The sequence below is a fragment of the Vigna radiata genome, unplaced genomic scaffold (assembly GCF_000741045.1).
Source record: "Vigna radiata var. radiata cultivar VC1973A unplaced genomic scaffold, Vradiata_ver6 scaffold_360, whole genome shotgun sequence".
NCBI lineage: Eukaryota > Viridiplantae > Streptophyta > Magnoliopsida > Fabales > Fabaceae > Vigna > Vigna radiata.
This window is the reverse complement of record NW_014542355.1, coordinates 66,540-94,323: the sequence shown is the minus strand read 5'-3', so window position 1 is coordinate 94,323 and position 27,784 is coordinate 66,540. Positions and strand designations below refer to the sequence as shown.

At 32.5% G+C, this 27,784-nt stretch overlaps 2 protein-coding genes across 7 annotated transcripts; one reads left to right on the top strand and one right to left on the bottom strand.

Moving 5' to 3' along the window:
• Positions 1 to 13,811: 13,811 nt before the first annotated feature.
• Positions 13,812 to 17,145, top strand: LOC106779600 (protein cornichon homolog 4). Of its 3 annotated transcripts, none has more exons than XM_022776631.1 (5): positions 13,812 to 13,984; positions 14,968 to 15,149; positions 16,275 to 16,397; positions 16,489 to 16,548; positions 16,812 to 17,145. In XM_022776631.1, the coding sequence occupies exons 1-4, from the start codon at positions 13,913 to 13,915 to the stop codon at positions 16,520 to 16,522; spliced, it is 411 nt and encodes a 136-aa protein (XP_022632352.1). In that variant the 5' UTR covers positions 13,812 to 13,912; the 3' UTR covers positions 16,523 to 16,548; positions 16,812 to 17,145. The 3 variants fall into 3 exon arrangements, with proteins under 3 accessions (XP_022632352.1, XP_014523229.1, XP_014523228.1); XM_014667743.2 differs by having other exon boundaries at positions 16,806 to 17,145; XM_014667742.2 differs by having other exon boundaries at positions 16,803 to 17,145.
• Positions 17,146 to 22,324: 5,179 nt separating this feature from the next.
• Positions 22,325 to 27,098, bottom strand: LOC106779589 (AT-hook motif nuclear-localized protein 7). Of its 4 annotated transcripts, none has more exons than XM_014667730.2 (6): positions 27,056 to 27,098; positions 25,570 to 25,977; positions 24,969 to 25,024; positions 23,755 to 23,886; positions 23,207 to 23,368; positions 22,325 to 23,001 (listed from the first exon to the last, which is right to left on the bottom strand). In XM_014667730.2, exons 2-6 carry the CDS (start codon positions 25,925 to 25,927, stop codon positions 22,696 to 22,698), a joined length of 1,014 nt encoding a protein of 337 aa, XP_014523216.1. In that variant the 5' UTR covers positions 25,928 to 25,977; positions 27,056 to 27,098; the 3' UTR covers positions 22,325 to 22,695. The 4 variants fall into 4 exon arrangements, with proteins under 4 accessions (XP_014523216.1, XP_022632353.1, XP_022632354.1 ...); XM_022776632.1 differs by lacking the exon at positions 27,056 to 27,098 and adding an exon at positions 26,780 to 26,982; XM_022776633.1 differs by lacking the exon at positions 27,056 to 27,098 and adding an exon at positions 26,275 to 26,389.
• Positions 27,099 to 27,784: the final 686 nt, after the last annotated feature.

Sequence of the window (27,784 nt, the reverse complement as noted above, 5' to 3'; positions counted from 1 at the left end):
TTTATTGTGAAATTTATACTCACTTATTTTTATATTAAAAATATAAAAATTAATATTATTGATGTTTGGAGAAGATATTGGTGTTGAGTGGCATTATTGGAGGTGGAATATTAATTGGCATTGAAGTGAAAATGGGAGTGGAGATGGTTGCATATAAGTTTCACATTTATACTCTGAGAAATGAATGAAATTTGTTAATTGGGTAATTTTTCCAAGACAATGGGATGATCTGCAGAAGCAATTAATGCAGTTAAAATTTATCAGATATCTCTGCAAGATGCAGTGAAAGTGAGAACCATACGTGTTTGTCTCCTTGAGTGCATGGTCTTGCATGCTGCAATCAAGTGTCGGCGGAAAGTGACAAAAACAGAGACAATTCCTGAATTGAAAGGAACCTAACAAAAATATTATCATTTCAAACAATCTTTTTAAGGTAACCAAAACTATGAGAAGTCTTTCCGTGTGTCTTTGAGAGAGCTTAGCGATTTCTCTATGAAATTTTTAAAAGGTGAACGATGTCTCTTGGTAGAGAAAATTACAGTGTTTTAAAGAGAAACAGAAAAAATTCATATATCTAATGTCAGAAAAAAAAAATTAGAGATTTGAGAGGATAAAAAGTATATGAAATATAAGAGAGTTAAATCTTGAGAAGTTTTTTTTTTATAATGTTGTATCTATATGTTTTTTATAGCATCAATAAACAAATATATTAAACAATTTTTTAGTTGAAGATAATAAAATTTTATATCTTGAATATATTATATAATTAATTTTATATTATAATTCCTTACAAATTTTAAATAATAAATTATTATATCACAATATTTTAAAAATAGTAAAATATTATGAAGATATTCATTGTGACATCCCAAAATATATAGCTATGTATATAGATATAGAATGCAACAATTATAATAAAAGAAAGCAGTAAGAGTAGTAGATGATAGTATATGTATAAGTTACAGTCATCCTAAATAGAGGGGAAATTTAAAACGAATAGGAACCTAAGTACAAATTTACAAGGCTTCTCCAAAATGCAAGGTTAACTAAACTTTAAAGAGGCCTAAGAAGTTTTCCAAAATACAGATTCATAATATATAAGTACTAAGGGTATTCCAAAATGAGATAATCTAAGCTAGGAGCTAATAAAACACTAAGTACTAGGGGCTGGATCTTCCTCGGTTTCCAACGCCTACTCCAATGGCACATCATCACCTACTGCTCACATCCAAAGGATTGGATTATCATCGCAAGGGAAAAGGCAAACACATACAACCATACAAATGCAAGGGTGAGCTAGGTTTCAAACAAACATACAATTCAATTTAAATCAATCTAATATTTCCAAGAACATTCACACACACGAGATTGCAAGTTATCATAAACATAGACATCACTTTCATAAAACTCATCAAAGCAAGCATCTTATCATATTAAGACTTCTAGACACGTCCGAACTTAGAATGTATGTAGAGCTGGGACGGGTTGTGCACTTGTGGTGACCTCTACTGCATTGCAAAGCCATTGCCGAGGGGTTTCACCCGACCACACACAAGGCTAGTTCGTTACCGCGGAATAGACCTCCAGTGATAGCGCCTACCCTAGGACCTCCCACTACTCTCACCACACGCGTCAATCCTCTCTAAGTGAGAATGAAAGACCGTTAGAGTGTTAGGGATAACCCCCATATGGAAGCCTCTTACATTCATTCAATACACTAAATGATCTCACCTAGAGATCTTACTTTCATATTCAATCCGACCACTTTAATTCACAGGATATACCTCTTGAATCAATAATTTCTCTCAAAGTTTCACACCAATCAAGACTTTTAATCATGTCGTAATTCCTTTTATTTTAGTCCATAATTTTAACTCAAACATCGAGCATTGGATACAGTATTGTGAAAAAAAAAATAGCAAACAGTAAAAATAGTGTCCCAAAACAGCACCAAACAGTAGAATTTATTAGTGTAAAACAGAAAGAAAACAATGCTGAAACAGTCCACAATAGTACAGAAAACAACAATGATTTAAGTGCTGAAACAGCTAGCAAAAATACAGAAAACAGCCAATACAACAACAACAAACCTTCTTGACAACAAACATCAATTAATTTTCTGCAGTATTTTTTTTATACTGAAACAAGCAAGGTTTTTAAAACAGTAATAACAAGCAAACAACAATATTTTAACAGCAGATATAGTAATTAAAATAGGACAGAATCAGTGTTGAAACAATAACTAAAACAATGCTGAAACAGTAAATCAAATTACATAAATTAACAAAAAAAAAATAGTATAAAAACAACAGCTTTTTGATATATAAATTTCCTCCAAAACAGCCAGGTTTTGTGCAGAATTTTTAATACAAACAACAATTATTTTATATGGATTGTATCACACATGTATGGAGTATGATGAACAATGAAAGGGTATTTCAGTTTGAGAGTATGCAATCTGATATCAGAAGGATGTCCTAATCTTAGATGCCATAGGCCAGTATCATTTACAGTATCGTTAATAGAACAAACAGTGGCAAATTTGAGGAAAGATCTGAAACATATAGGCCACCAGTGAGTTTAACTATAGAAATCTTCTCTTTGGTCTGAATGTCCTGTATAGTATAGCCATCTAAGGAAAAAATCAGTTCACAATTATTAGAATAGATGAGTTTAGATATCGAAATAAGGTTAAATGATAATTGTGGAACAAAAAGAACATCAAAGAGTTGGATCTTATGGTTGAGGTTAACAGTTCCAGAATACTCTGAAGACACAATAGTACCATCGGATAAAGCAATTTGAATAGGTTTAATTTTTTTATAAGAAGAAAAGCTTTTTAACAAAACACTTATATGGTTTGTAGCTCCAGAATCAAGAATCCATTTATTTTTAAAAGATTTAGAGGTAAGAGTAGGACAGATATTACCTGAAAAGGCTTGGTTAGCAGAAACAGAGCCAATGTGATGAACTTGGGCTGAAGTAGAGGAGTCGTTAAGATGGTGGTTTTTGAAGAGATTAGCCAAGATTTGGAACTGTTGTGATGTAAGACGAATTGATTCAGTATTGTCAGAAGTGTTGTCTTTAGAAGTTCCATTGTCTTCTTGAACGGAGATTTGGTGAATCTGAGCGCTCCTGTTGTGGGGTTTATGTCCTGGAGGGTATCCATGTTTTTTATAGCAGACGTCCACAGTATGGCCACTCTTATTGCAATGAGTGCAGTGTCTTCTATTATTCTGAATGTTTCTGGAGCTTCTGTCTTGATTAGGAAAACCATTTTTCCGGTAGCAAACAGCTTCACTGTGCCCATATTTCCCACAATAATTGCAAGCGGTGGAAGAGGTTGAAGCGGTGTAAGCTGTGACATTATTAGAATTGTTGTTATCTTGAATCTTTGTCGTGACAACCAGATTTCCGGAAGAAAGTTGTCTTTCTTGCTGAGCCACTAAGGAGAAGACCTTGGTGATGTCTGGGAGGGGATCCAAAAGGAGCACATGAGAAGTAACATTGGTGAACTAATCATTAAGCCCACGTAAGAACTGCATAACTTGGTCTTCCTGCTTTCTTTGTTTCAAGATTTTCAAAACTTGACAATCACAATCAGGTTTACAGGTACAGACAGGTTCTGACCGAAAATTTTCAATCTCATCCCACAGAATGCGAAGTTTGGTAAAGTATTCAGAAGTGGTGAGGTCACCTTGATGAAGGGTAGCGATATCATGTTGAAGGCTTGAGATGCGAGATAAACTTCCTTGAGAGAACCTGTTCTTTAGATCAACCCAGATTTCAGAAGCCTTGTTCATCCAAATTATACTCTGACGAATGTTCGTAGAAACGGAATGGACAAGCCATGACACAACCATGTTATTCCCTCGAATCCAGGCAGCGTGTTCGGGCTCATCTGCTGTAGGTGGACGAAGATTACCAAGAACAAACTCAATCTTGTTTTTGGCACTTAGAGTAGTCAGCATCGAGTGACTCCAAGAATGATAGTTCACATCGTCAAGAACGGGCGAGACAAGAGCAGTGGCAGGATTTTCACTCGGATGAAGGTAGAGGTAACTGTTGGCTTCTGTCATGGTAAAGAGAACAAGAAAAGAGACGGAGGAAGAAAGAAAAGGAAGAGAAAAAGAAAAGAACAGAGAACGCGCAACAGAGCCCTTCAAAGGAAGAGCTATGATACCATATCAGAATGGTATATGCAATTGTTCAGGAAACATACAATTAAAGCACAAATAATGCAATTCATGGTGGAAGAAAAACAATTAACAGATGAAGAAGAAGAAATCAAAGGAAAAGCTGAAACTTACACGCAAAGATGAAGAAGTAGAACAGTGAATGGAAGCAGGGAAAAACCCCTTTCGTGTTTGACAGCAAAAGCAGAGAACAAAAGCAGAGAGAAAGTATTCGTACATGTTACAGTAAAAGAAAGGAAACAAAGATAATAAAAGACAAAAAGGGAAGTGGGTCGGGCTTCCAGAACAGGCCCAATGACATCACTATCACACCTAACAACAAGCTTTTTTTTTTTTTGAAAGCAAACAGCAAATGATTTAAGTGCAATAACAGCAGCCAAAACAACACCAAACAACAAGGAATTAAGTGCAATAACAACAAAGATTTTTTTTCTCAAAAACTTTGTACCTACGGCACTAAACAAAAACTGGACAGTAGAGAAAAAAAAAATAAAATTATATAGATATTCAAAGTTAAAATAAATCCTTGCAACATTTTTTCACTTTTCCTACTTTTCCTACTTTCTTTAATCTTAATAAACCACTTCCAATGTTAAACTAACCAATCAAAATGCTCCCAGTTTTATAACCCTGCACCCATTCTAATTAATATCAATCATACACCAATTGTATTCTAAAAGTGAACTTACCAACCCATTCACTTGGTAATTTCCCAATGCTTCATACAATTATATCACCTTTACTAAAATAATTCCATACCCTTAATATCATCATATACAATGTTATATACCAACCAATTCAATATCCATTCAAATACATGTCAATTCTTAAATTTCATAACAAAGCATACATCGTTTATATAATCCATCCAACATTAATTCTTGAAACTTTCTTCATACGTACACCAACTTCCACAACATATTTAACCATTAAAATATAATCACAATCTCATTCAAATTCTCTAAACAATGCACTCAAAATCATACAAAGCAATCAACCACATATCCATCAACACAAAACAAAAACTAATTCACCAAAACTCAATCAAACAAAATAAATTAAATTAACTCCCCTTACCTCTAGTGTAGACAACCAAGTTCAAGAAGGCTAGAGATGTCCCGCGTCCTATGGAAACCCTTACGGTACCTATAGATCATCAAGTTGATGATAGAATAAAATTTTTAGAACCTAATAGAAGCTAAAAATTTGAGAAACGTGAAATGGTTCACATGCACCCAGATTTTTGTTGCATGATTAAAACCCTAAGTGAAAGGGAAGAAAGGGGTTTTTCTTACCCACTACAAGAAACCGAAATTCGAACGGTAGAATTGTTGCTCTTGAAGCCCTGATTAGCTAGGTAGCTTCTGTTCCACAAGCCAAGGATTAAAATTCTGAGTTTGAGATGAAGGAGTGGTAAAGCATAAAAGAAAAAGAAAGAGTGTTTGAAAGGAAAGAAGGAACTGTTCTTCAGAAACACAAATTAAATGTGAGTTTTAGAAGGTTAAGTATTTTTACTTTACTAATATTATTCAACCTATCCTATGCTGCCACATGTGCACACTATTTGTTATATTTTTATTTTTTTTTTCAGGCCTTACATTCATAATAGTTGAAAATGACTTTTGATGTATGTTATTTTTCACTTTTGATGTAAGAGAAAATTCTAACATCTTATTCAAAGAAATCAAATTGACATCGAAGTTGAAAATATGTATTAAAAAACATAGGTCATGTGAGAGTTTGACATTCCTTAACAATGAATACCACAACACAATGACACTCAATTATTATTTTAAATTAAAATTGGACAACATTTGATATTAACAGACGTTAAATGCTACATTTTTATAAAATTTTACTTATACTTACAATTTACCTAAACTTAAAAAGTAGAAAATATTTCAGCATAGCTTAAAAAAATTATCAACACAGATTATATATTAAAACTAAAGCTAATAATAAAAAATGTAATATTATTAAAGCTATCAAAATTAAAACTATTAAGACAAAACTAAAACTTTCATAATCAAAATCTATCCTAGATAGTTTTCAAACAAAGTCCTAATGCTATTATGGATCCTAACTTCATCGTTCCAATAGATATGTTGTCCACTCTTGTCTTATTTTCTTCATAGTGTTGTCTGTTATACGTAGGGATGGCCAAAAAATCTGTATCCAAGGATATCTGCAGATAAAATCCACCACGGGTATTTAGTACCCGCGGATAGCAGGTATTTTAATACCCACTTGTTAACGGGTCAGGTTCAGGTATCACACTATCCGTACCCGCGGTTATCCGCTACCCGTTAGAGAAATGAAATTACAATTTTATCCTTTAATTATTTTTTTATCAATTAGATTTTCTTTTGTGTTTAATATGCTTTAAAATTAGGCCAAGCCCAAATCCCTTTTTAGGGGTTTTTTTTTTTCAAATCAGAATAAAATCCCTTTTTAGGGTTTCTTTTTCAAATTAGAATTAGGGAAAGTTGCCTCATTCCCCGCCTTCTACCACTTTGAACGAACCTAGATGCAAAGTATCAGGAGAACGAACCAAAAGGTCCTCTATGGGAGAAGATCTCATCCTCGATGAAGAAGCTAAAATACAACTGAAACGCGAAAAGGTGCAAAGAGAAGTGGGAGAACATCAACAAGTACTTTAAGAAAGTGAAGGAAAACAACAAGCGGAGAAAATGTGCCCTTATTTCCACCTTGACTCACTGTACAGGGAGAAGAGCAAGGTAAAGGGCGTGGCGATGGCTGTGAAGCCGGAAAGCATGGTGGCACCGCTAATGGTGCGGTTGGAGCTGTTGCGGCATCGATGAAAGAAGGTGGTGGTGGTAGGTCATAGAGAGTGCAGGGGTTGTTGGAGGAGGTGGTGGTGACCATTAGGCTGCTCCCTTTGTTTGAGAAGAAGAAACCCTAGTGGTTTCTGATCTAAAAGAGAGTAAATGGGCCAGCCCATCAGTTTTTTATTTTATGTTATTATCTTCTTATTATTTTTACTATTTTCAATTTTTTTTCCTTCGCATACGACTAACTCTTTTTGATAGGTTGGATCAATAACATAATATTTGTCTTGCCTTACTAGCCATAATAAATGGTTCATTGGTATAACTCATCTTGTTAAAATCCACCAATGTAAAGTTGAGGTCATTTATCCCTACACTCGAATTGTTATGAACCCATTTACACTTGAAAACTAGAATTATTTCGAAGTAACTCATGGGTGTCGTAATTGGATTTTTGTCCTTAGAACTAGCAAATGTATAGCCTCATCTTGAAGCGTAACTCCATTATTTTGAGCTCTACTTTTGTCATCTTTCATCTTTGAATAGAAACAATAATTGTTTATGTAGTAATCGCCATATATGATGATATTGGTATTCGACCCATGAGTTAGTTTCAATAGAGTTTCATAAACATTTGGAATCATGTAAACCTTTTTCCTAAAAAATGGTAAGAAAGTTTTGTTATGTTAATTAAGTGTGCATTTTTTACTCATTTGTAGGTGTGCATACTTGATTTAATCATTATGTTACAAAATGTAAAGAATCACTTCACAATGTTGTTTAAGATGTATAAATGGCTCTAATCAATTTATTTTCTACTAACACTTTCAATCTTCACTCCTCGAGCACCCTTACCTTCACATTTACGTTCATGTTTACTTTTAGGAACTCCTACTCGTTCACAACTTGGTATATAACTTGAGCATAATTCAATGACTTCTTCTGCAATATATCACTATATACTTAAAGCTTTCGGTCGATACTGATTCTTGACATATCCCTTTAAGATCTTTTCTATTTCCCAATTGGGTACATTTATCTCAAGAAATGAACCATGATTTCAAAAAATGAAGATGAAAAAAGTACATTTCCAATTGACACAATAGTCTCTAATGGCCTTATTTTCCAAATTATCTAACACTCAAAGGTCAATAACTTTCTTACACATGGAATCAAAGAACATATTCAAACATGTTAGAATACCTCTAAAACAATTAGGTAACATGACTCAAATAGCTACTAGTAAAAGTTGTTGCATCAACACATGACAATTGTGAGACTTTAAACCAACTAACTTTAAATCTTGCATAAAAACAAGACTTCTAGTATTTGAAGCGTAACCTTGTTGAACCTTCACACTACTTAAACACTGAAAAAAACTTGTTTTTTCTTTTTTAAAAAGAGTGTAACAGGCTAGGGGAAAGTAGGCGTGTCTTCTAATTTATTGTGGATGTAACTCAGAATGAATGCTCATGTCAGCCAAATCTTGTCGTGCTTTTACTCCATTTTTTGTCTTTCCTTTTACATTTAGTAAAGTTTCAATGACAATATCACATACATTTTTTTAACATTCATTACGTTTATACATTGTCTTACATCAAGTTTACACCAATATGAAATATTAAAGAATATTGATCGTTTCTTCTAAATGTTTTTTTCAATTGTCTTCTTTTGATATTTTTTTAATATAATGTCAATATTTATTTTTTACCTGGTTGAATACTTTTTACCATTGTGGGGTCTCCACAAAGCTTCACCCTACGGATTTCCATTAAATGTTTTTTTTTTTCATTCTAGGATCAGAATGGTTTCGAGGAAGGAATTTTGTATGTCTTGTAGACACAATGTTTTGATCATGCTTCAATTGAATATAACTTGTGTTTTCTTCAAAAATAAAAAATGCAAAATTACCTTTACCACTATAACCACTCAAATGTTCATATGATGAGAAATCATTTATGGTGGAAAACAATATTGCACACAAACAGAAAGTTTCTTGACAATATGAATCAAACACATTGATACCTTTATCCCATAACAGTTTCAAATCATCGATCAACGACCTTGGGTACACATTAATGTCATTTACAAGTTGTCTAGGAACCGATATAATCATAGACAACATCATATATTTTCTCTTCATGCACAACATTATGGAGAATCAACTGGTGTCGAAGAAAATTTTCACACTTTTTTCCATCAACGTGCCACTCAAGGTTCTTCACATCTTCTATAATGGCAAAAAAACATTTCAACCTAGGTATTTTGTGCAAGTACCACACCACCTTTGTAGGTGGACTATCTTTGTCTTCATTACCACTATTTTCATCAATTTTCTTTTTAAACTGCGATAAACCACGTGTTTGATATGTCTTAATACACAATCATTGAGGTATGCATGTATATTTTGATATTTCAAACCCATTAGACATAAAATTTTCATCGCCTCATAATTACGGATATATAACGTGTTATTTTTTGAAAGCATATTCTTCAACACCTCCAATAATACAGTGAAACTTTTTCTATCCATCTATTCCTTGCTTTTAAATTGAAAATTTTCAAAGTTGTCGACTGTCTGAAAAGTTAACGCATCTTGGTGCAATGTTAGCGCATCTTGGGTACAACTCTTCCTTTGAATCGAACTTAAGAGAATCATATAAATGAGTTCTTCTAGAATTTTCTTCCCCAACATCACATACCACGTCTTCTAAAGGATCATTCATTCATTCATTCATATAATATGTTCCTCTTGACGTCGTAGGCTTGTGTAATATTTCTCCATGTCAAGTCCAAACTGTATAATTTTTCACTATACCAAAGATGAATAGATGATCATACATTGTGCCCAAGTCCTGATGTATTTGATTAAGACAACAAACACAAGGACAAAAATATGTCTTGTTCACAGAGATTGCATGTTCTTGAGCATATTGCAACATAAACCCTTTTTCATATTTTTCACTGATGTGACGTGCATTCATCCAGTTTCGATCCATACTACATTGGTAATAAACTCTATCAATCTCAGGTTTTTAACTCTCATAAGGTGAGGACCTACCTATTTGAAAAAAAAAATGTTTTTCATAATTTGCTAATACGTATACGAAGAAGTCAATCATCATAAATTTGATACAACTTCGGGGTAGTATTTTGCATTGGTCTTCGAAGTACACAAAATGAAAGTGATTACTCATAACCACATCCAAAGAACAACCCAGAATGGTTTCAATCGAAATTTAATCAAATATATGCATAAACCTCAATGGACATGTTTAGAGCTGTAAAAATGGATTACAATTGTTAAGACTCTAACAAGTGTACTGAATCATATCAAGTAATAATAAGTGGTAAGACCAAGTATCGTTTCCCTAGAGACTCATCGGCCTAGACTTTCATGTGATTTGTTGATTATTTAGGACTTGAATAACGAAGATTAGGGTTTATAATGCTAAAACGAAAATTAAGCATGCACATGCAAAAGTTGATCAATTGACAGTTGAATGATATGGATGAATTGTGTTGTTGGGGTTTCCGACTTATCCTAATTTGTTCTCATATATTTACAAATTCTACTTTTTCATTATGTTAATGCCACTTTCTAATTTACCCTAATCCCAATGTCTTGGTGAAGAGAGCCTACTCCTAATTACTAGTTTACAATATCTTGTCTCCCTAGCAATAGTTCATGCATTACATTCGCACAGAAGCTTAAAGACAATAGATCATCCTATCCCTATGTCTAGGTAATATTGCTCCTGAGAGAATTCCTCTATGTCTAGATCTACCCACATGTGTCCATATAGATAAAATCAAAGATCACGCTATTGAATGAGTTAAGAAGCCAGCGCTCAGCGGTAGGCGCGATACTCAAATTATCCCCTCAGTGTTGGCACTTGAGCATTTAACAAAGATCCATTCAGCGAAGCTGGCGCTGAGCGGTGTCCTAGCGCTCAACAATGCTGCGATTCTTCCTTTGTGCACTTTTCCATCTTTTCTTGAGTCCAATTCCTTCCTACTTTAGCTTCCATCATTCAATTCATGTTAAATCCTGTCAAAACAAGGAAAATCAAGCATAATACCACTAAAACCACTTTTGACTCTCTTATTCTCTAACATGATTTCAAGCTAGTTTATAAGTCATGAAGGGTGTGTTTTGTATCAAATTTAAGTATAAAAATAACGGTTTTTTAACCGTTATCAACAACCCGCTGGCCAACTCGACCCACCATGGGTTCGGGCCAGGTTGGGTTTGAAAAAAATTATACTTTTTTATGCGGGTCAGATTTCAACCCGACTCATTTAAACCCGGCTCATCCGGGTTAAACCCCTGTGGGCCGAGTTGGCCCACCAACCCACATACCTAATTTTATTTTATTAAAATTTAATTTAATTTTATACAAATATTTTTATTTTTTTTTGCTTGAAAAAATTATTTAAGTTTCCTATTTTCAAAACTAATTAAAAACCCCATGTTGTGAGTGAAATTTGGGATTGAAATTTGTTTAGATTTGAATTATATAAAGTTTGTAATTTTTTTATTTAAGAAAATTGTAATTAAGTGAGCAAGTGGGTCAACCCGTTTACTCACCAACCCGTGGTGGGTCAGGCCGAGTTCGAGTTTTTCTGACTTACTAATAAATGAGTCGGGTTGGGTTAGCTCACTAAGCCTCTGTTCTTATGAAAGGATTTGGGGAAGATGATTTGGGGGAGATGATTTGAGTGGATTTGAGGCTAATTTTGTTGTTGTTTTTTTTAGTAGATTTGTGGGTAATTGAGAGTGGATTTGAGGGTAAAGTTTGTGAGAATTAGTGTAGGATTTGATTGATGTGATAGATTTAAAAAATTTGTTTAATTGGTAGAAATGAAAGATTACCAAAATGCCCCTAATTATTTTAGTATTATAAAATGTTTTTTTTAATGTTATATTTAAATTTATAATTGTTAATAAAGAAAGGAAATTAATTTATAATAAGTCAAATTAATTTTTAAAATATTAAAAAAATTGGGATTAAGTAAAATAAATATTTTTAAAAATGGTTAAACTCCCTTCTGTGTTGCTGCTGCTGCATCTACAACGTCGTGCTGCATCAACGACCCAACCCCCAACTGCCCTTCTCGTGGACACCAAAGCCACCGTCGCCACTCCGAACACCACTCCGAACACCACTGACAGACCAACTTCCATCATCATGTGCGCCCTTCTCGTCAACAGCAGTCCACCCTACTGGAAACGACGCCGACAACACCCAAAACACAAGCTTCCGTCGATGGGGATCCACCACCGAACCGGAAACTACGCCAACCTTCGAAGTCCTTCGACCACCTCGAACCAGAGAGCCGAACTTGCTGGAGAAGACGGAACCGGATACGCCAACTGCCACCGAGAATGTCGATGGGGATCGTCGTGCATGGAAGTTGTTCCACTGGATCCGGATACACCCTACTTGTATCCGGATACACCGTTAATGCATTTTCTACAGCAAACTGGATCCGGATACGCCATGAATGTATCCGGATAGCCCTGCTTTGACACTTTCACAGTGCTGGAACCACGCCGTCTGGGTCTTCGTACAGGGGTATAAACGTCTTTGTCGTAACAATCACCCCAAATCTTCTCATATTTGCGGGATTGGTTGAACCGTGCTTTTTGGCAAATCAGCTGAAATCTTTAATCGCAAATCAGCGCAAACAAGTGGAAGAGAACACGAGACATCTCGCAAATTCGTCCTCTCTAATTAGCGTTAACAGTAACTTCCACTCAAAGGAACACAGTGTAAGAGATCAACCCGTGGTGAACCGGGCCGGGTGATCTGTTATGACAGCTCTAGACATGTTATAACAAATTATGAAAATAATTTTTCCCAATTATTTGAATGGACAATTCAATATTTAAAATAAACGATTAAAAATTTAATCATTTGTACTAAATCTTAAATGAAACTAAGGTTCACTTAATGTTTAACTAAAATGCACCTAATTTATAAATTTATCCAACAGATCTCTTAAATCTAAATTATATAAACATACAACATCTAATAAATTTAAAATTAATAATATAACTAATAAAAACTAATTATACAATTTAATAATCAACACCCAATAGATTATAATATAAATTAAAATGCACCTGAACTAAGATAAAAATAAATATTCATATTAAACTAAGATAAAACATTCTAAAAGCACAAAACCACCATGGAAGGAAAAAAAAAACAATAACAAAGAAGCTTTTGCACAAAGAGAATACAGGGATATACACATGTAATGAACAAGAGATAATCAATGTCATCATACATTCAATACAAGAAAGAAAAGATATTGCAAAGGTGAAGAAAACTAACCTTAATATGAAAACCAATTCAACATAACGAATCCTTTAGAAAAAACAAGCATCACAAGCGTCAATAGGAGTAAAATGGAATGAAAAAGAGTACAATGGACCTCAATTGCACTCCAATGCTCGTTGTCGTTGTCCTCGTCACCTTTCTCCAATGCAAGCTCACGGTCAGTCTACTCAGTTAAAATGAATGCCCTTTTTTATTTATAATGATTGTAAATAATATTTACATTAATATAAATTAATGTTTTATGTTTACGTAATATACTTCTTTTTTATATAATTGGTGCTTTAATTTATGAAATACAGGATAATTTATTGTAATAAGTTCATAATTATTGTTTATTTTTTTAAAATGCATAAATTTTAATTTAAAAAAAAAATATTAGCAAAACTTTCTCCCAACCCAACTTTTCCGGTGATGATTGTAATTATTACCAAAAAAAAGGAACCACTCTTTTTATGTAAAGGAAAATTCGTAAAAAATGAGGGTAAAATTTGATTTCAAAGGAATCCCGTTTTAGAAAAACACGGTAGAAGGAAGAGATAAAAAAAGAAAAAGAAAACGGCATGCAGTGGTGGGCGTTATGGCGGAGGTGCTGTATTGGATCTCAACGTTTGTCCTCATTTTGACCCATCTTTGTATTCTTGGTTACGAGGTATTTTACTATTACATCTCATTCTTTCCTTTTTCTTCTTCATGATTCAATTTCCTTTTTCTGTTTTCTTTTTAGAACATTCCTTTTTTTTGTTTCTTTTCAAGGTTTGTGTTTGTTGTTGCCCTATATTGATTTTTTGTTTAATAACTGTAATGAAGCAGCGCAGAAATTATTGATCCTGAGCAGCATTTCATTATTTTAATTCTGGTTTAATCTTCATAATTCAGTTGTCATTGTTTTTCCTCCTCTTATTTTCATAGTTAATTTTTCAAATAGGAGAGGAAGAAAAAGCTGTTTTCTTTTTCTGTTGGGGTGGTAAAATAATTTATTTTGAGCGTGCAAGAGCATAATTATTTGGTTAATTGTTTTTTGTCTTGGGTGGAGAGCCTTTCAGATTTTAGAACAACTTTCTGGCGGTTAGTCATTTATTTGAAAAAATTAATGTTTGTATGTATATTAAATTTTGGGAGGTAATTGGTTATTTTCAAATTTTTTCTTACAAAAGTTTGAAAACTAAGCAATATTTTCCTTAAGGTAAGATGAAAATAAATTGGTAGGAATCACACCATAATTGTTCTTTATTTCACCTTTTTGTTTTGGCTTTTACCTTATTTGAAAAGCTTCTTTGTAGTTTCTGTGTGCAAAAAGAGTAATGGCCCTTTTCTTTTTAGTTCAATTTGAATTGTATTTGGCCATTCCAAATAGGTGGAGCTCTGCAATTTCCTAGTTCTCATGTGTATTAATTCCTAGTTCCTTCCAAATTGTTCTTCTATATTTTCCTAATCTATAAAGATAGTGTAATGTACTAGAAGTGAATATTTTTACCTACAAAACTACAACCAATTACATTGATGATGAAGTTTTAAAGCTAAGGTTAAAGAATGAAAAGAAAAAACCAATTTGCTATCCATTAGTGAAAATAAACAAAAACGCTGCTTACTACTTATGAAAAATTGTCTCATTCCTTGAAACTTTTTATGCAGCTTCTATTATTGGTGGACCTGGAGTTTGATTATATCAATCCATATGATTCAACATCTCAGATAAACCAGGTTGTGGTGCCAGAGTTTATTGTCCAAGGAATCTTATGCTTCGTAAATCTTATAGCTGGACATTGGTTTATATTCTTCCTATCTCTTCCTTCCCTGTATTACAATGTGAGATCGTAAGTTTTCTTTTGCTTTCCTTCTCAATAAGTTTGTGCTTTTTTGATTTTGTCTTGTTAAAACTGCTGGATCTTATTATATCTATACAAGGTAGGATTAAAGTAAGGGAGCCAATCTTGTTTTATATGATATTGTAGACCATAAAGCTTGGTTGAAAGATGAAATAGCTATGCTTTAGTTCTTTCACATGAAACATAAATTGCAGTATTCAAGTCATGCAGCATTTAAATTGAAACTGAAACAATTTTATCACCAGAACCTTACATACCATGACTTTTGGTCCCCTTTTAATAAATATAGTTGTGTTGTTGTTAATTTTAATTGTTGTATTTGTTACGATAAGCTTCTCAATCTTCTAATTGGGAAAATTTGTGTTTATTTAGTGGTTGAAAATGTTGATCACTTGAAGCAAAACTCAATAGAATCGAATGAATGTGTGTCTCTGATTTTGGTTCAAAACATTGTGTTTTGGTGACTCACAAATAACAACGACTAATATGGTACTGATTTCAAGATTTGAAGGAGATGTATTCAGACCTTTTGGGCTTGCATTTGCAAAACTAAAGAAGAATAAACTTCAAGTGGTTGTTCAAGTTTCCAATGTTGTAATCTGAGTGAGAGATCATTGAAACTGTTGAGCAAACACTCAAATACCTGAGTTTTTGCACATATTATGGCGAAACAAGAAGAGTGTCGGCAAATAAGTTACAAGACATGATTAAAAGCTTATCTAATGAAGGGCTATCAAAATTTGAGTTGCCTAGTTGAAAATGCATTGCAGTTTAGATAATGTTAGAAGTTGGAACACTTTTGACATAGAAATTTAATCCTTCTGCCTTGAGATTTTGCTTCTTATCTGTAAAATAGTCCGCATTGTCATCCATAAAAATATCTTGAGCGTAAAATTTACATTCAAGTATGGTCTGAAATATAGATAATTAGATTGCAATTTTTAGTTCAAAATCTTGGCATTAAACTGGGCATTTGTGGCATGAGATGATAAATGGAATCCAGAAAGCATTGAATTTCAATAATTTTTATCTGTCTAAAACATGTGCTGTTATCACCTATGCACATTATTTCCAGATATATATTATTACAAATGACATGGAACCTAATATCAGGTACAGTAGAAGAGAACACTTAGCAGATGTTACCGAAATATACAATAAGCTGAATTCTGAGAGAAAGAAGCTGCTGTTCAAAGTTGCATATCTTGTTGCAGTATTTGTGATCGCTGTAGTAAGGTATTACAGTAGAAATGCACACTTTTTGTGAATTATCCTGTACTATTTCAAAGGAAAATTGGTGACTTTGTTCTCATCTTAAATGTTTTAGCTTGGTATGGACCCTTACCGATGATGTGAATTAATTGGTGGCTCGCCTTCCATGCCTGATGTAAGTTTCATTTACCCATTTGCATGAGGGTCATATTTTGGTTCTTGAATGTGCAAATATGGAATTCAGTACCCAGAAAGAACTAAAGTTCTAATTTTGTTTCTGAATGTGTAAAGGGTACATCAGTTTCATTAAATCAGAATTTTTGTTCTTTCAGAGATTAAATTGTCATCGATTTATACATTTAGGGACAAAAATGATCATTTATCCTTCTATAAACATATCAGCTAATTAAATTCTTGAAAATATCAAAGAAGTTGCAGGCTCATACATTCAATGCAATGTGGCAAGATCCATGGTGAGAACAAATATGAACTGATCTCCATGGAGGAGGGAACATGTGAGAAGCTTCAGAAGGATTGGTTCTCCTAATATCTGAGTCACAGTGCTCAAGATTGAAAAAAGAAAGTTATTTGAGTTCATAGTAGAACATAAACATAAACATTTTTTGCCTAATATGTATATTTCTACTGTCACGTTTGCTTCCTCTGCATGTAACTGTAAGAGTGTGACTGACATACATTTTATCTTGGCTTAAACCTTTTGTGCTGTTCCAAATTCATAATCATTGTTTAATTTGTAATATCTAAGAGTAAATAAAGTTTTGACGATTGTTATACCTTTTAAACAAATGTTATACTTGGTAAAAAGTATGCAATCAAGTTGTATTCCAAATATGACCATTATTACATGTTTGTGCTACCTTTTGTAAAACCATTATGTAAAATCCTATTTAAATAGTATAAACACTATTAAGGAATCATCACATAATCAATAAAAATAGAACAGTTAATTAATTAAAGTATTCATATAGTTATCCAGAATAACTATAATCCAAATTTATACACAACTTCATCTAAATTATTTACTCATCTACAAAAGGTTTCTCAAAACATAAACTAAGAACAAATCACTAGTTATGCTAAACATAACGATACATTTGTCCTTTCACTGCCCAACGTTTGCTCCAAAGAAGTATCATCTCTCTCTGTTCACACCTATCAGATAATAATTTCAAAAGCTAATATATTTTAAAAGGAATTCATTCATGAAATCTCTATACATCATACGATATATATTATTTACAAATCAAACCAAATCTCAACATACAATAGTTTTACTAAACTCAACCAATTCGGAAATGTGTATTAATGTCAGAATATGACAAGTATTGGCACTGGTAGTGGTGGAACAGCTGCCCCCCCCCCTCTCCAAACTACCTCATAAGGCTAATCCTTCTACCAACTATGGATAAAGAACACAAGACCATAGACTAGGACCTACTACATCAATACATCACTTTACTTTAAACAACAACTAAGAATTTCACCCTAGAAATTCTTTTCAAACCATACTTGAATTCAATCACAAACACATTCATAAATCATCTTAACATTTCATATGACTTACCAAACATATTTAAAAGTATCATAGTAATGATTATTAATTAGGAAGAAGAGCAAGAACACAACTCATAAACGAACAAGGCGCCCAGCAAGAGAATCTGGTCTCCCAGTGTGGACCTGCTCGCCCAGTGAGCTACTCGCGTCGCCACCGAGCCCAAACAAAGAGCTTCTCCAATTCAATGAGCTAGCTCACCTAGCATCTGAAACTCTCTGCCAAAACACTCTTTTACTCACCTAACGAGCCATCTTCTCGCCCAACTAGCCTGCAAAATTCTGCAAAACATCAATTCTACAGAATTTGCACCCCTCAACCTAACTTTTCATAACTTACACATCTCCACAAACTTCTACCACTCCTATTTGGTGTTCTAAACTTACATTTGACCTATCGTAGAACTTAACTAAAACCTCTTTAAACTTGTTTACTATGAATTCCTAACTCAATTCCAACTAGAACACCAACTTATAGCTCATAATTCAATCCCCCCCATTTCTAACCATAACTGGTAAATTTCAAACTTGTAGACAAGTCATAGTTGACCCAAAAACAAACCCCAAACCCCCACATTCATCATATACCCTCTGCTTTAGATATTCACTTGTTGAAACCTCTAATCATGACCAACAAACAACTTAACACTTAACCTATCAGTGCATAACCTATTCCATTTCAGATATAGCTCAATTAAAGATCTCTTCAAGTTTAAAATGACCTTAATCAAACTTCAATCCTCGACTTTTCACATTCAACTTGTAACTGAAAATTTCACCTATCAAGCTCCTTTTTTTATCCAAAACTAAACATAAGTTCTATTTATTTACTAACCTCAAAACCACATCATTTTTCAATACTAAGCTTATACTATAACACATCAATCTCACATGATCCAATCAATACAACCAAGTACAAGTTTATCATACCATCCTTCATCAGCAATCATGAATCAACAAGTAATTTTCACATAAAAACATCAAATTTCTACCAATAGCTCATTCAATAATAAAATCAGTTCACCTCATAATAACTCATCAGTTAAAAACAATTTCATTACACACCAATCATGACCTACATTTAGAATTTTCTAGATAAGAAATTAAAGACAAGGTTAGTTTCCCTTGCCTGTTTGGAAAGCTACACAGCTCTATTAAACATATTATTCCTGTCTCAGCTTAGAGAACTCTAGAATTGCATATAAACCATAGAATTTTAATCAGAGAATGTCCTTAGGACCACTAATCAACCAAGAATAAGAAAGAGCAATTGGACGACACATGCATCATCCTATTTGAATGCGACATAAACAGAAAATCAAAAGAAAATAGGATAGAATTTAACTTACTCTATATAGAAAATTGATTGGATGATATTGTAGACCTCACTGTCATGATAGTTTAGGCACCTCCTAATCGTCAAATAAATAACTCAAAAGTTTAGGTCTTAGAGATAAGAAAAAAGAAACTCAAAAAGAATTCTAGAGATATGACCAGTAATTTAAATAATAAGATAAGTTTATGAAATTCTATTTATATTATTGAATTATTTTAACATTAAAATATTCGGTCTCACTATTTTAAAACACATATAAACTTTAACATTCTGTTTTATATGAATATTTGATTTTGATATAATTCTATAATTATATTTTTACATCTTGAAATTTAAAATGATTTTTGTTGTGGTCCACTAAACCAAAAAAGAAAAAAAAACTTATTTTACTCCTTTAATAAAATGGAAAGAAAAGAGTACGGATTTCCTTAAATAATAAATTTGAGGGAGTAAAGTGATTTTCTTATAACTGTTTTTAAGTTGTTGAAATTGAGTATTTAGGGCTAAAACTACCTTTTACTAAATTTTAAAGGACTAAAATGAAATATATTTTTTAAAAATTGAGAAACTAAAAATATATTTATCCTATATTTCAGAATTAAAAATGTTACTAAACCTATTATTTTGCTCAAATTTAGTTTAACTTTTTAATTATTACATTTTGTTCTTTTGTTATTTATAAGAATTTTTTTATTTAAATAATTTGAAGTTTACAATGGACTTATGAAAAACAAAATTAACAAACGGTACGGATCCCGCGAACGTTAGAAAAAATAATACCGTATATTTATAAAAAAAAAAAACATTATTTTGTTTTGTTGCATCAATTATTTTCATTGCATTTTGTAACTCAAATTCAATCTAATTTAAATAACTTCACTTTATTCTTTATTTTTCCTCCTTTTTATAATTATTAAGATTTCGTAATGGGAGGTAAGATTTTGAAGACAGAAAATTTGAGACCCAAAATTTGAGTTAAAATATAACATTCTTTATCAGTAAATTCTGATAAAAAGAAAATCAAAATGATTTAATTAATTCAAATATTCAGAGACTTTGTGGAAAAAAAAAGAGAATTCAATCGTTTTAATTATAACAATAAAAGGAACATAAAATATGTACATTAATGAATTTGAAATATTTTTCTGTCTTCATTATTATTTATAGTAATAAATATTATACACAAACTAGCCAATTTATTTCAACCATTAGATATCTTTTTATCCAATGCCTATATTATTATTTTTCTTCTTCTAGGTACATTTCCCAATAGGAGGCTGTGTGAAACGGGTCTATAAAAAATTGGGCATAGGAAGCTAATTAAAAAAAAAAAAAGATAAAAGAAAGAAAAGGAAATAAAAATTTTGTTTGAATTTTTTCTTTATATATAAAACACCTTGAATTACAATTTTAGATGAAAGGAGGAATTGTTTTAAGGTTTGGTACAAAAAATGATGAAAGAATTAGAGTTGTAGATTGATTATGGTTGAAGAAAAAAAAAAGTGAAATTAAATGAAGACATTAATGCTATTACTCATTTGCTAAGGCACAAATTTCTTGATAGGGAGTGGGTGCAATCAAAGTGTTTGACGTATGTAACATTTATTCTTGTGAAAAAAGTGAACTACACTTTACACTTTTCTTCTTTTCCTTCCATAACTAGGTTAACTTCTAGGGAACACAAAACCAACCCCTACTCTATCCTATCTTATTTTCTCCCTTTTTTTTATATCTAAAAACATATCATCTTTTCTTTAATTCTTTTAAATGCAACGTCTCTATTTCAATTTAACATAATTTTTACTTTAACAACTTTTTTTTTAACAATTTTTTATGATATAGGTTAGTATTTTATTCGTCTGTTTAAATTTATTTTAAAAAAATATTTAAAACAGACCAATAGTAAACTATCACGTATGCGTTGTAAAAAAGAATGGTTAAAGAAACGTTTTCCTTTATTTTATTTATTTTATTAAAACATAAACACAACTTTTTCAGTGTTTTAGTACTTCAAGCAATGAAGATTGCTCTATACAATATATTTTAGTTTGAAAATGAATGGAGAATGAGACCTAGAATGAAGCAATTGAATAAAAAGTTTAGCTACTAATTTTCAAAGATACCAACAATGGGAAGAACTTCCATTTAAACACATTTATTTAACATCATAGTAGAAAGTGACTACTTGGAGGATGATTTCAGATTAGGTATGCTTAAAATTTGTGGAATATTACTTATTTTGTTTTGATCATTTGCTTGTCTTGGTAAAATTTGATTTTAACTACTTTAAATAGTAAACAGTCCCTTCACACTAGAATCATAGGGCTTCTTCCAACATACTTTTATATAAGAAGTTTAAATATTGCTTTTATCTTAAACATGAATTTCAATCTTCGTTTTAATCTGTTTAGTATAAAGATGTATATGAATAGATTCTTTTAAGCTCACTAATACCAACACAGGTTGCAAGATGTAAAGAAGATAATCAGTCAATTTTATCCAAGAAATCAAACCTACTAATGTAAAACAAAGTCAAAGGCCAAATTAATATATGCATACCAAATTCAGTTCAAATAAAGGACAATCAGAGAAGTTCAAATTATGAACTCTTAACATTTGAACCAAAATGTCTAACTGATATCATTTTCAAAAGACAAATGGATAATTTTAGCAACTAGTCTACTTAAACGTATCCAATGTGCAAAAACTCAGTTATTTTGTACAGGTGGCAGGATCATATTGGTTAAGTATCTAAAATTCTGAACCAAAGATGCAGACAGGGAGATTGTCATCTTTGTTGAATGTTTAAAGTTGTATTCATTATTGCCTCAGTTCTTCCATTTATTTCTTTCAACCAACTTCTATTTATAACAATTCTCAGTTTTCCTATTTATTTCTTATGACAAAGTGCTGTCATAAATACATTTTGATATCTTCCCATATGAAAATACCAACACTTACCTACATTAGTCTACATTTATGCATTCTTTCCAAGTCTAGAAATTTCAAATATATACAACATTAAACTTATTAAAAGCAAGTATAGTCATAACATCAAGTGACTAGATAGATAGATGAACATAAAAGTTCCAACAAATTGAGTTGTAAAATAAGCAAGTTAATTTTGATTACATCCGAATTAGCCTACTCATAATACTGCACAATGCAGCATCTACCTAATCAGCCGAGGAATCAGATGCTCTGATAGGCAAAGAAAATTGTAGAAACCTAGCTGCAACTTACACCGCTAGTCAACTATTTCATCCTATGGTCATAAACAACAGATAATAGGTTTTGAAACAAGTGGAAACTACGCACAGAGAACAACTTTGGAAACATTAAATAAATAGCTCAGTCATGAATGTTGTCAGCAACACAAGAGAATCTGCAGCTGCAGTTTGATCATCTACTTAACTAACTATCAGGCAAGGATATGTTGATATCAGTGGCTGACTTCATTGAGTCTGTCATCGAGTGCATGTTAACCCAGTTTTCCCGGCGAAAGGCCGAGGGAGGAGATAGGTTTGAGTTAAGGGTTGCTCCTGAGTTGTGCAGTATGTGTCCACCCATGACAACCTCCTTTTCACCTCCATTGGTAGAGGGTGGTGGTCCAGAGGACACTGCAATGGAAGGGGTAACAGTAGCAGGTGCATAATCAGACTTTGGCTTCTTTGGCTTCTGATCTTGCTGGCTGCATGGCAAAAAACTTCCCACTACCACCTGATAACATAAAGGTATCCAAGTGATCCTTCATTTGAGCCTTGAGGAATGAAATGATATGTCTAACTTCTTGATGAAGTTTTCAACAACACAGAAAATATGGTATGTTGAAGACTTTTTTGAATTCAACATTAGTCCTTAGCACTCAAACCATACACATGATCACATTCATCATTGGGAATAACATTGAGTGAGGAAAGCTCACCTGCACAGGACCTGCTGCTACAAGTAGACCAGCAACTCCACCACCTACAACACGACCATCTGGACTTGACAATGAAACACTCATTCCTCCAGACCTGCTTCTTGTTCCTTGGTTTTCAGTAGGCATGAATGATCCAGACAAGGAAAGTATCTCAAAACGGCCCTACAGAAATGGAAAAAGAAAAGTAAACTTCCGATTAACAGCACCCTTCATCTTCATGATGAACCTAGTATCAGAAATCAAATTACTAAGTACAATTTCTAAGTGAGTGATGAACATATACAATATTGGAATTTGCAAATTGCCAACAAGACATAATTATGCACCAAAGGTTTTGTTTCTCCTATTTCAAAAGTCCTTACAGAGCAGCTATTTCAATTCTAGTATTACAAAAGGGTGACATAGTGCATCTAATGCCTACTTCATTCCTTATTTCCAAAAGCATGATATGTGAGACAGAAATAAATTGAAAACTGAGTTACAAAATGGCAAGTTCAAACTCAAATAAAATACAAAACATGTACTATTTAGACGATTAACAGCAGCACCTCATAGGTCAAAGTTCCCCCAGAAGAATCAGGCTGACGAAGTGTAACATTTGAAATTACACCACTAGCAGATAAGATGCATATAGCACGCGGTCCTTGTTGAGAAAAAGATATGACCTTCATTGCTATGTCCTGAAACAACAATAGCGCAAAACAAATAACAGTATTCAATTGTCTATTCTGCAGGAAACATTACATTACATTACAGTATACAATGCACGTTAAGGAACAGGGTTTTCCCTGTTGAATAGAGATAGGAATGCAAAAACACTTGAAACTTGTCTCTTTTACTCAGTTTTTTGTTTTGAAATTTAATAAATACAGCTAAATTTGCATTGACTTCTCATGTAGAAATAGAATCACACAACTATTGCTTGTTCATCGAGCCATACTGCAGATCTAGAACGGAAGTGTAGCATCAAATACATTACACTTGAGTTAAAATCCTTGACAAAGAAAAAGGGTTGATCCAATCATGAAAACAAACCACACTGAATATTTTGCACTTCGGAAAAATGCTTTAAGGCCCCAATATAGATCTTTTACTTCGTCCTTGTTCAATATTACACACCCAATTTAACTAATGAACAAAATAATATAATCCTTTTGAGAAGAAAGCGCACTTCATAACAAAGTAATATAAGCGTGCAACATCCCAAACACCAATATAATATGCAACAACAATTATCAGCATAAGCACAAAAAATTTGTATATAAATATTGGAGTATAGTTTTCTCATTTTATTTTACCTTGTATAGCAGTAGATTAGTCTCTTCAAATATATAATATTGTTAGTTATTACAAGAATTAGTCAGTGTTGTAAGTTACTCACAGTTGATCAGTTACTTAGATCTTGGTATATAAGCACATCTAATTCTGTTAAAGTTGGGGTGAATTCATTTTACACTATTAAATTTTCTCCCAAATCACTTTCTATAGCAAACATAAATATGGTATCGGAGAAAATAAAAAATTCAAACCACGTCATCCTTGCATTCCATATAAACAAATAGATCAAGGAAACAAAACATGACTCGTCGAGCCACAATATCCTTATATGCAGGGTGAGTTGATGACAGAAATCAAAAACGTATATATTTCAATTCAGACACTCAAAGTTATGAAATATATGGTAGTTTAAGAGAGAAATTTAAACAAACTCGTGTTTCAAATGAAGACAAAATAAATGTTTTTCCCTTCCCTTAAAGCATACCTCGCCACTATTGACAGTAATGATATGGGGCATAAAGCTTGTACCATCAGAGCCACCTACAGAAGTAGCAACAATAGATGTTAGTCGAAATTAGTTGAAACTTTAAGTAATTAATTAATTATAAATTTCAAAAATAGCAGTCAAATAATATAGTATGTAAAAACAATACATAGTTGTTCCAGGATACAAACATTATGAATTATGAGGAGACTTCTAAAACCTTAAGAATCGAGGCAAATGCAGCTCATGTAGTTATAGCAACCAACAAAACCTTAATACTGTGGTCAGACAGCAATTCAACACTCCCTTGCTAACGTAGAAAACACCTTTCTATTCATGGAAACTCTTTCAAAAAAAGTCCACAGAACAAAATGGAAGAGTTCTTTCAAGTATTTGCAAATAAAAAAAAAAAACAAAAAACAGACATTTTCCATGTATTCAAGCATGGTCGCTAATGTGCTGCAGACAACAGAGTATTAAGGTTTTGTCTAAAAGTGTTATCAGAATAAAACTTGAAGAAGCAAGAAAAGCAATCTCCCTGTCAAACATAGAAAGAAACTACCAAATGTTACGGCTAAGAGAAAGCATCAAATCACATTACCAAGATAATCCACTCCAACTTTCTTTGGCAGCTTGTAATCCATCCCCCTTGGTTTCCCTCGCTTCCCAGATGAAAAGTTATTAGAAAATGGTGCTGAAGATGAGATTGGCATTGGTGACAATGCCATATTCACCAACCCATCTGGTCCATATTTTCTTGGTCTGCCCCTTTTCTTCTTAACTGATGTTCCATCCAATGCCACACTCACTGGTGACACACCAATAGCTGCAGCTGGTGCTTCAGGCACAGGAGGACCACCCTGACTTGGAGCTTCACTCCTTGGTGCCATGTGATAGACTGATGGAGCTTCTGCTCCTATCACTGTAACCCCAGAACTCATCCCTTCTCTTCCTTCCATGCATATATCAAACACTTCCCTTTCCTTAGTCCCCTCAATCAAACCAGCATCTGCATGTCAGAAATCAAAATGGCCCATTAGAGAGAACATGCAATTGCAAATGTTGTAGTGCTTTAGCAAAACCAAAAGTTTGAACCTTCTTGAACATGCTAGGAAGCCAAAGTGAAAACCCATCAAAGGATTCCAACAAACTAGGGAAAAGAAAAACAAAAGACACAGACTTTGGTTTCTTTAGAAGTTGTTTCGATGAATTAGCAGATCCATTCAGAACTTTAGCCATGAATTCACAGTACTCTGGGTTTGAGTAGAAGAACATCATATGAAAAAATATGCAGTTATTTCCTTACAAGGTTTTCTTTTCCTTTTCTGTTTCCATGTAGGAAAAATGGGTACTTGCTCCTTTATCAAATTATTCAACTTTCAAGTACTGAAACCAGAAATTCGATTTGTAACATAAAGGACGATGAAATAGCCATTAAAAGAAATGGAAAAGAAAAAACAGTGATTATTTTGCTATGTTATTACAATTTTGAAACAAATACAGGTAAGATAATTATGAAAAAAACATGCTTGAAAATAACAAACTCAAACTAAAACATCATGCAAATTTTTGGTTAAAAAATCAATCATTTACTTCTAATATTTGTTAGCTCCGAACTCAAAACAAAACAAAACCGACCAAATATACTAAAAAGACTTTATAAAATATATGAAAAGCACCCTTTTGCATAAACCTGCTTCGTACCAAGCATTTACCTAAACTTTTAAAAGACAGAAAGCTGAAACTGAAGAAAAAATTCAGTTCACAAAAGCGAAAATTTAAAATAATAAAAAAATATGGTTTTTACATACCAACATAAAACTGAGTACTGTTCAGAATGCAAAGATCATGCCCGGTCACAAAGATTCCACACACTTCAGCAAGACTCTTCTGAAGCTGTAATATTGTATTAAGATTTTTTTTCAGCTCTTTCCAGAACTTAACTTGCTCACTCAACCCAGAAAGTGAAAATTAAAAGAAAAATGAAAAATGAAACACGGAAAAAGAAAAAAGAGCAGAGAAAAAGTGAAAAACCGTTTGCTCCGAAAATTTAAAACAACTTGAAAATTTCAAGAGTTGGAAAAAACCTGTTGGCTGGATGGGTTTTCCAAAGCTGCTTCAATGAAAAGTTGAAAATTTTTTAATGGGAAAATATGGTAAAGCTCCAAATAAATGCTGCAATTAAAATAATAATAATAATAATAACAACAATAATTATCATATTTTTAAGATAATAAAGTTTAAAATATATAATACTTAATTATTTTAGTACATTTCTATCGTAGATTTTAAATAATACGCATATTTATAATTTTACACGAAAATTTTGAAAGACTAAAAATCCGTATTTAAGTTTCCTTAAAACCTTAGTTATCACAAAATAATAATAATAATAATAGAGAAAAAATAAATAAATGGACAATAAAGTAGGTAAACATGTAAAACCTTACTTTGAAAAAATTGTCATACCCCCGTGAAAACATGTGAATCTAATTATTTAACTAGAAATTATCTATATTTAAAATAACTGTTTTCTTTTTTATTTTAATAAACTAAAATTATTTTCTAAATCAGGTTACCGGCCACAGGAAGGTTGGCCATCCAACACTGACTTGCAGCCTTGTTTTTTATTAAAATATAATTCAAAATTTAAAGAATCATAATTTTACTCCAATCTCTAATATTTAATATTTTTTATCAAAATTAAAAAATAAAAAGATGAGGAAAATTTTAAAAAGATAAAATTTGTAATTTTATATTTCTTGAACATAAGTATTAAATTCGGTTGCGTGTTTGGTGGTGCATGGTATTGAATT

What these genes read in the sequence shown, in the direction of transcription:
- LOC106779600 (XM_022776631.1), top strand. Translation starts at nt 13,913, where the DNA reads ATGGCGGAGGTGCTGTATTGGATCTCAACGTTTGTCCTCATTTTGACC. An exon ending in TTTGTATTCTTGGTTACGAG is followed by an intron (nt 13,985 to 14,967) that starts GTATTTTACTAT and finishes CTTTTTATGCAG; the next exon opens with CTTCTATTATTGGTGGACCT. An exon ending in CTGTATTACAATGTGAGATC is followed by an intron (nt 15,150 to 16,274) that starts GTAAGTTTTCTT and finishes ACCTAATATCAG; the next exon opens with GTACAGTAGAAGAGAACACT.
- LOC106779589 (XM_014667730.2), bottom strand. Translation starts at nt 25,927, where the DNA reads ATGGAAGGAAGAGAAGGGATGAGTTCTGGGGTTACAGTGATAGGAGCA. An exon ending in AGTTGGAGTGGATTATCTTG is followed by an intron (nt 25,025 to 25,569) that starts GTAATGTGATTT and finishes CTACTTCTGTAG; the next exon opens with GTGGCTCTGATGGTACAAGC. An exon ending in TTACTGTCAATAGTGGCGAG is followed by an intron (nt 23,887 to 24,968) that starts GTATGCTTTAAG and finishes TTGTTGTTTCAG; the next exon opens with GACATAGCAATGAAGGTCAT.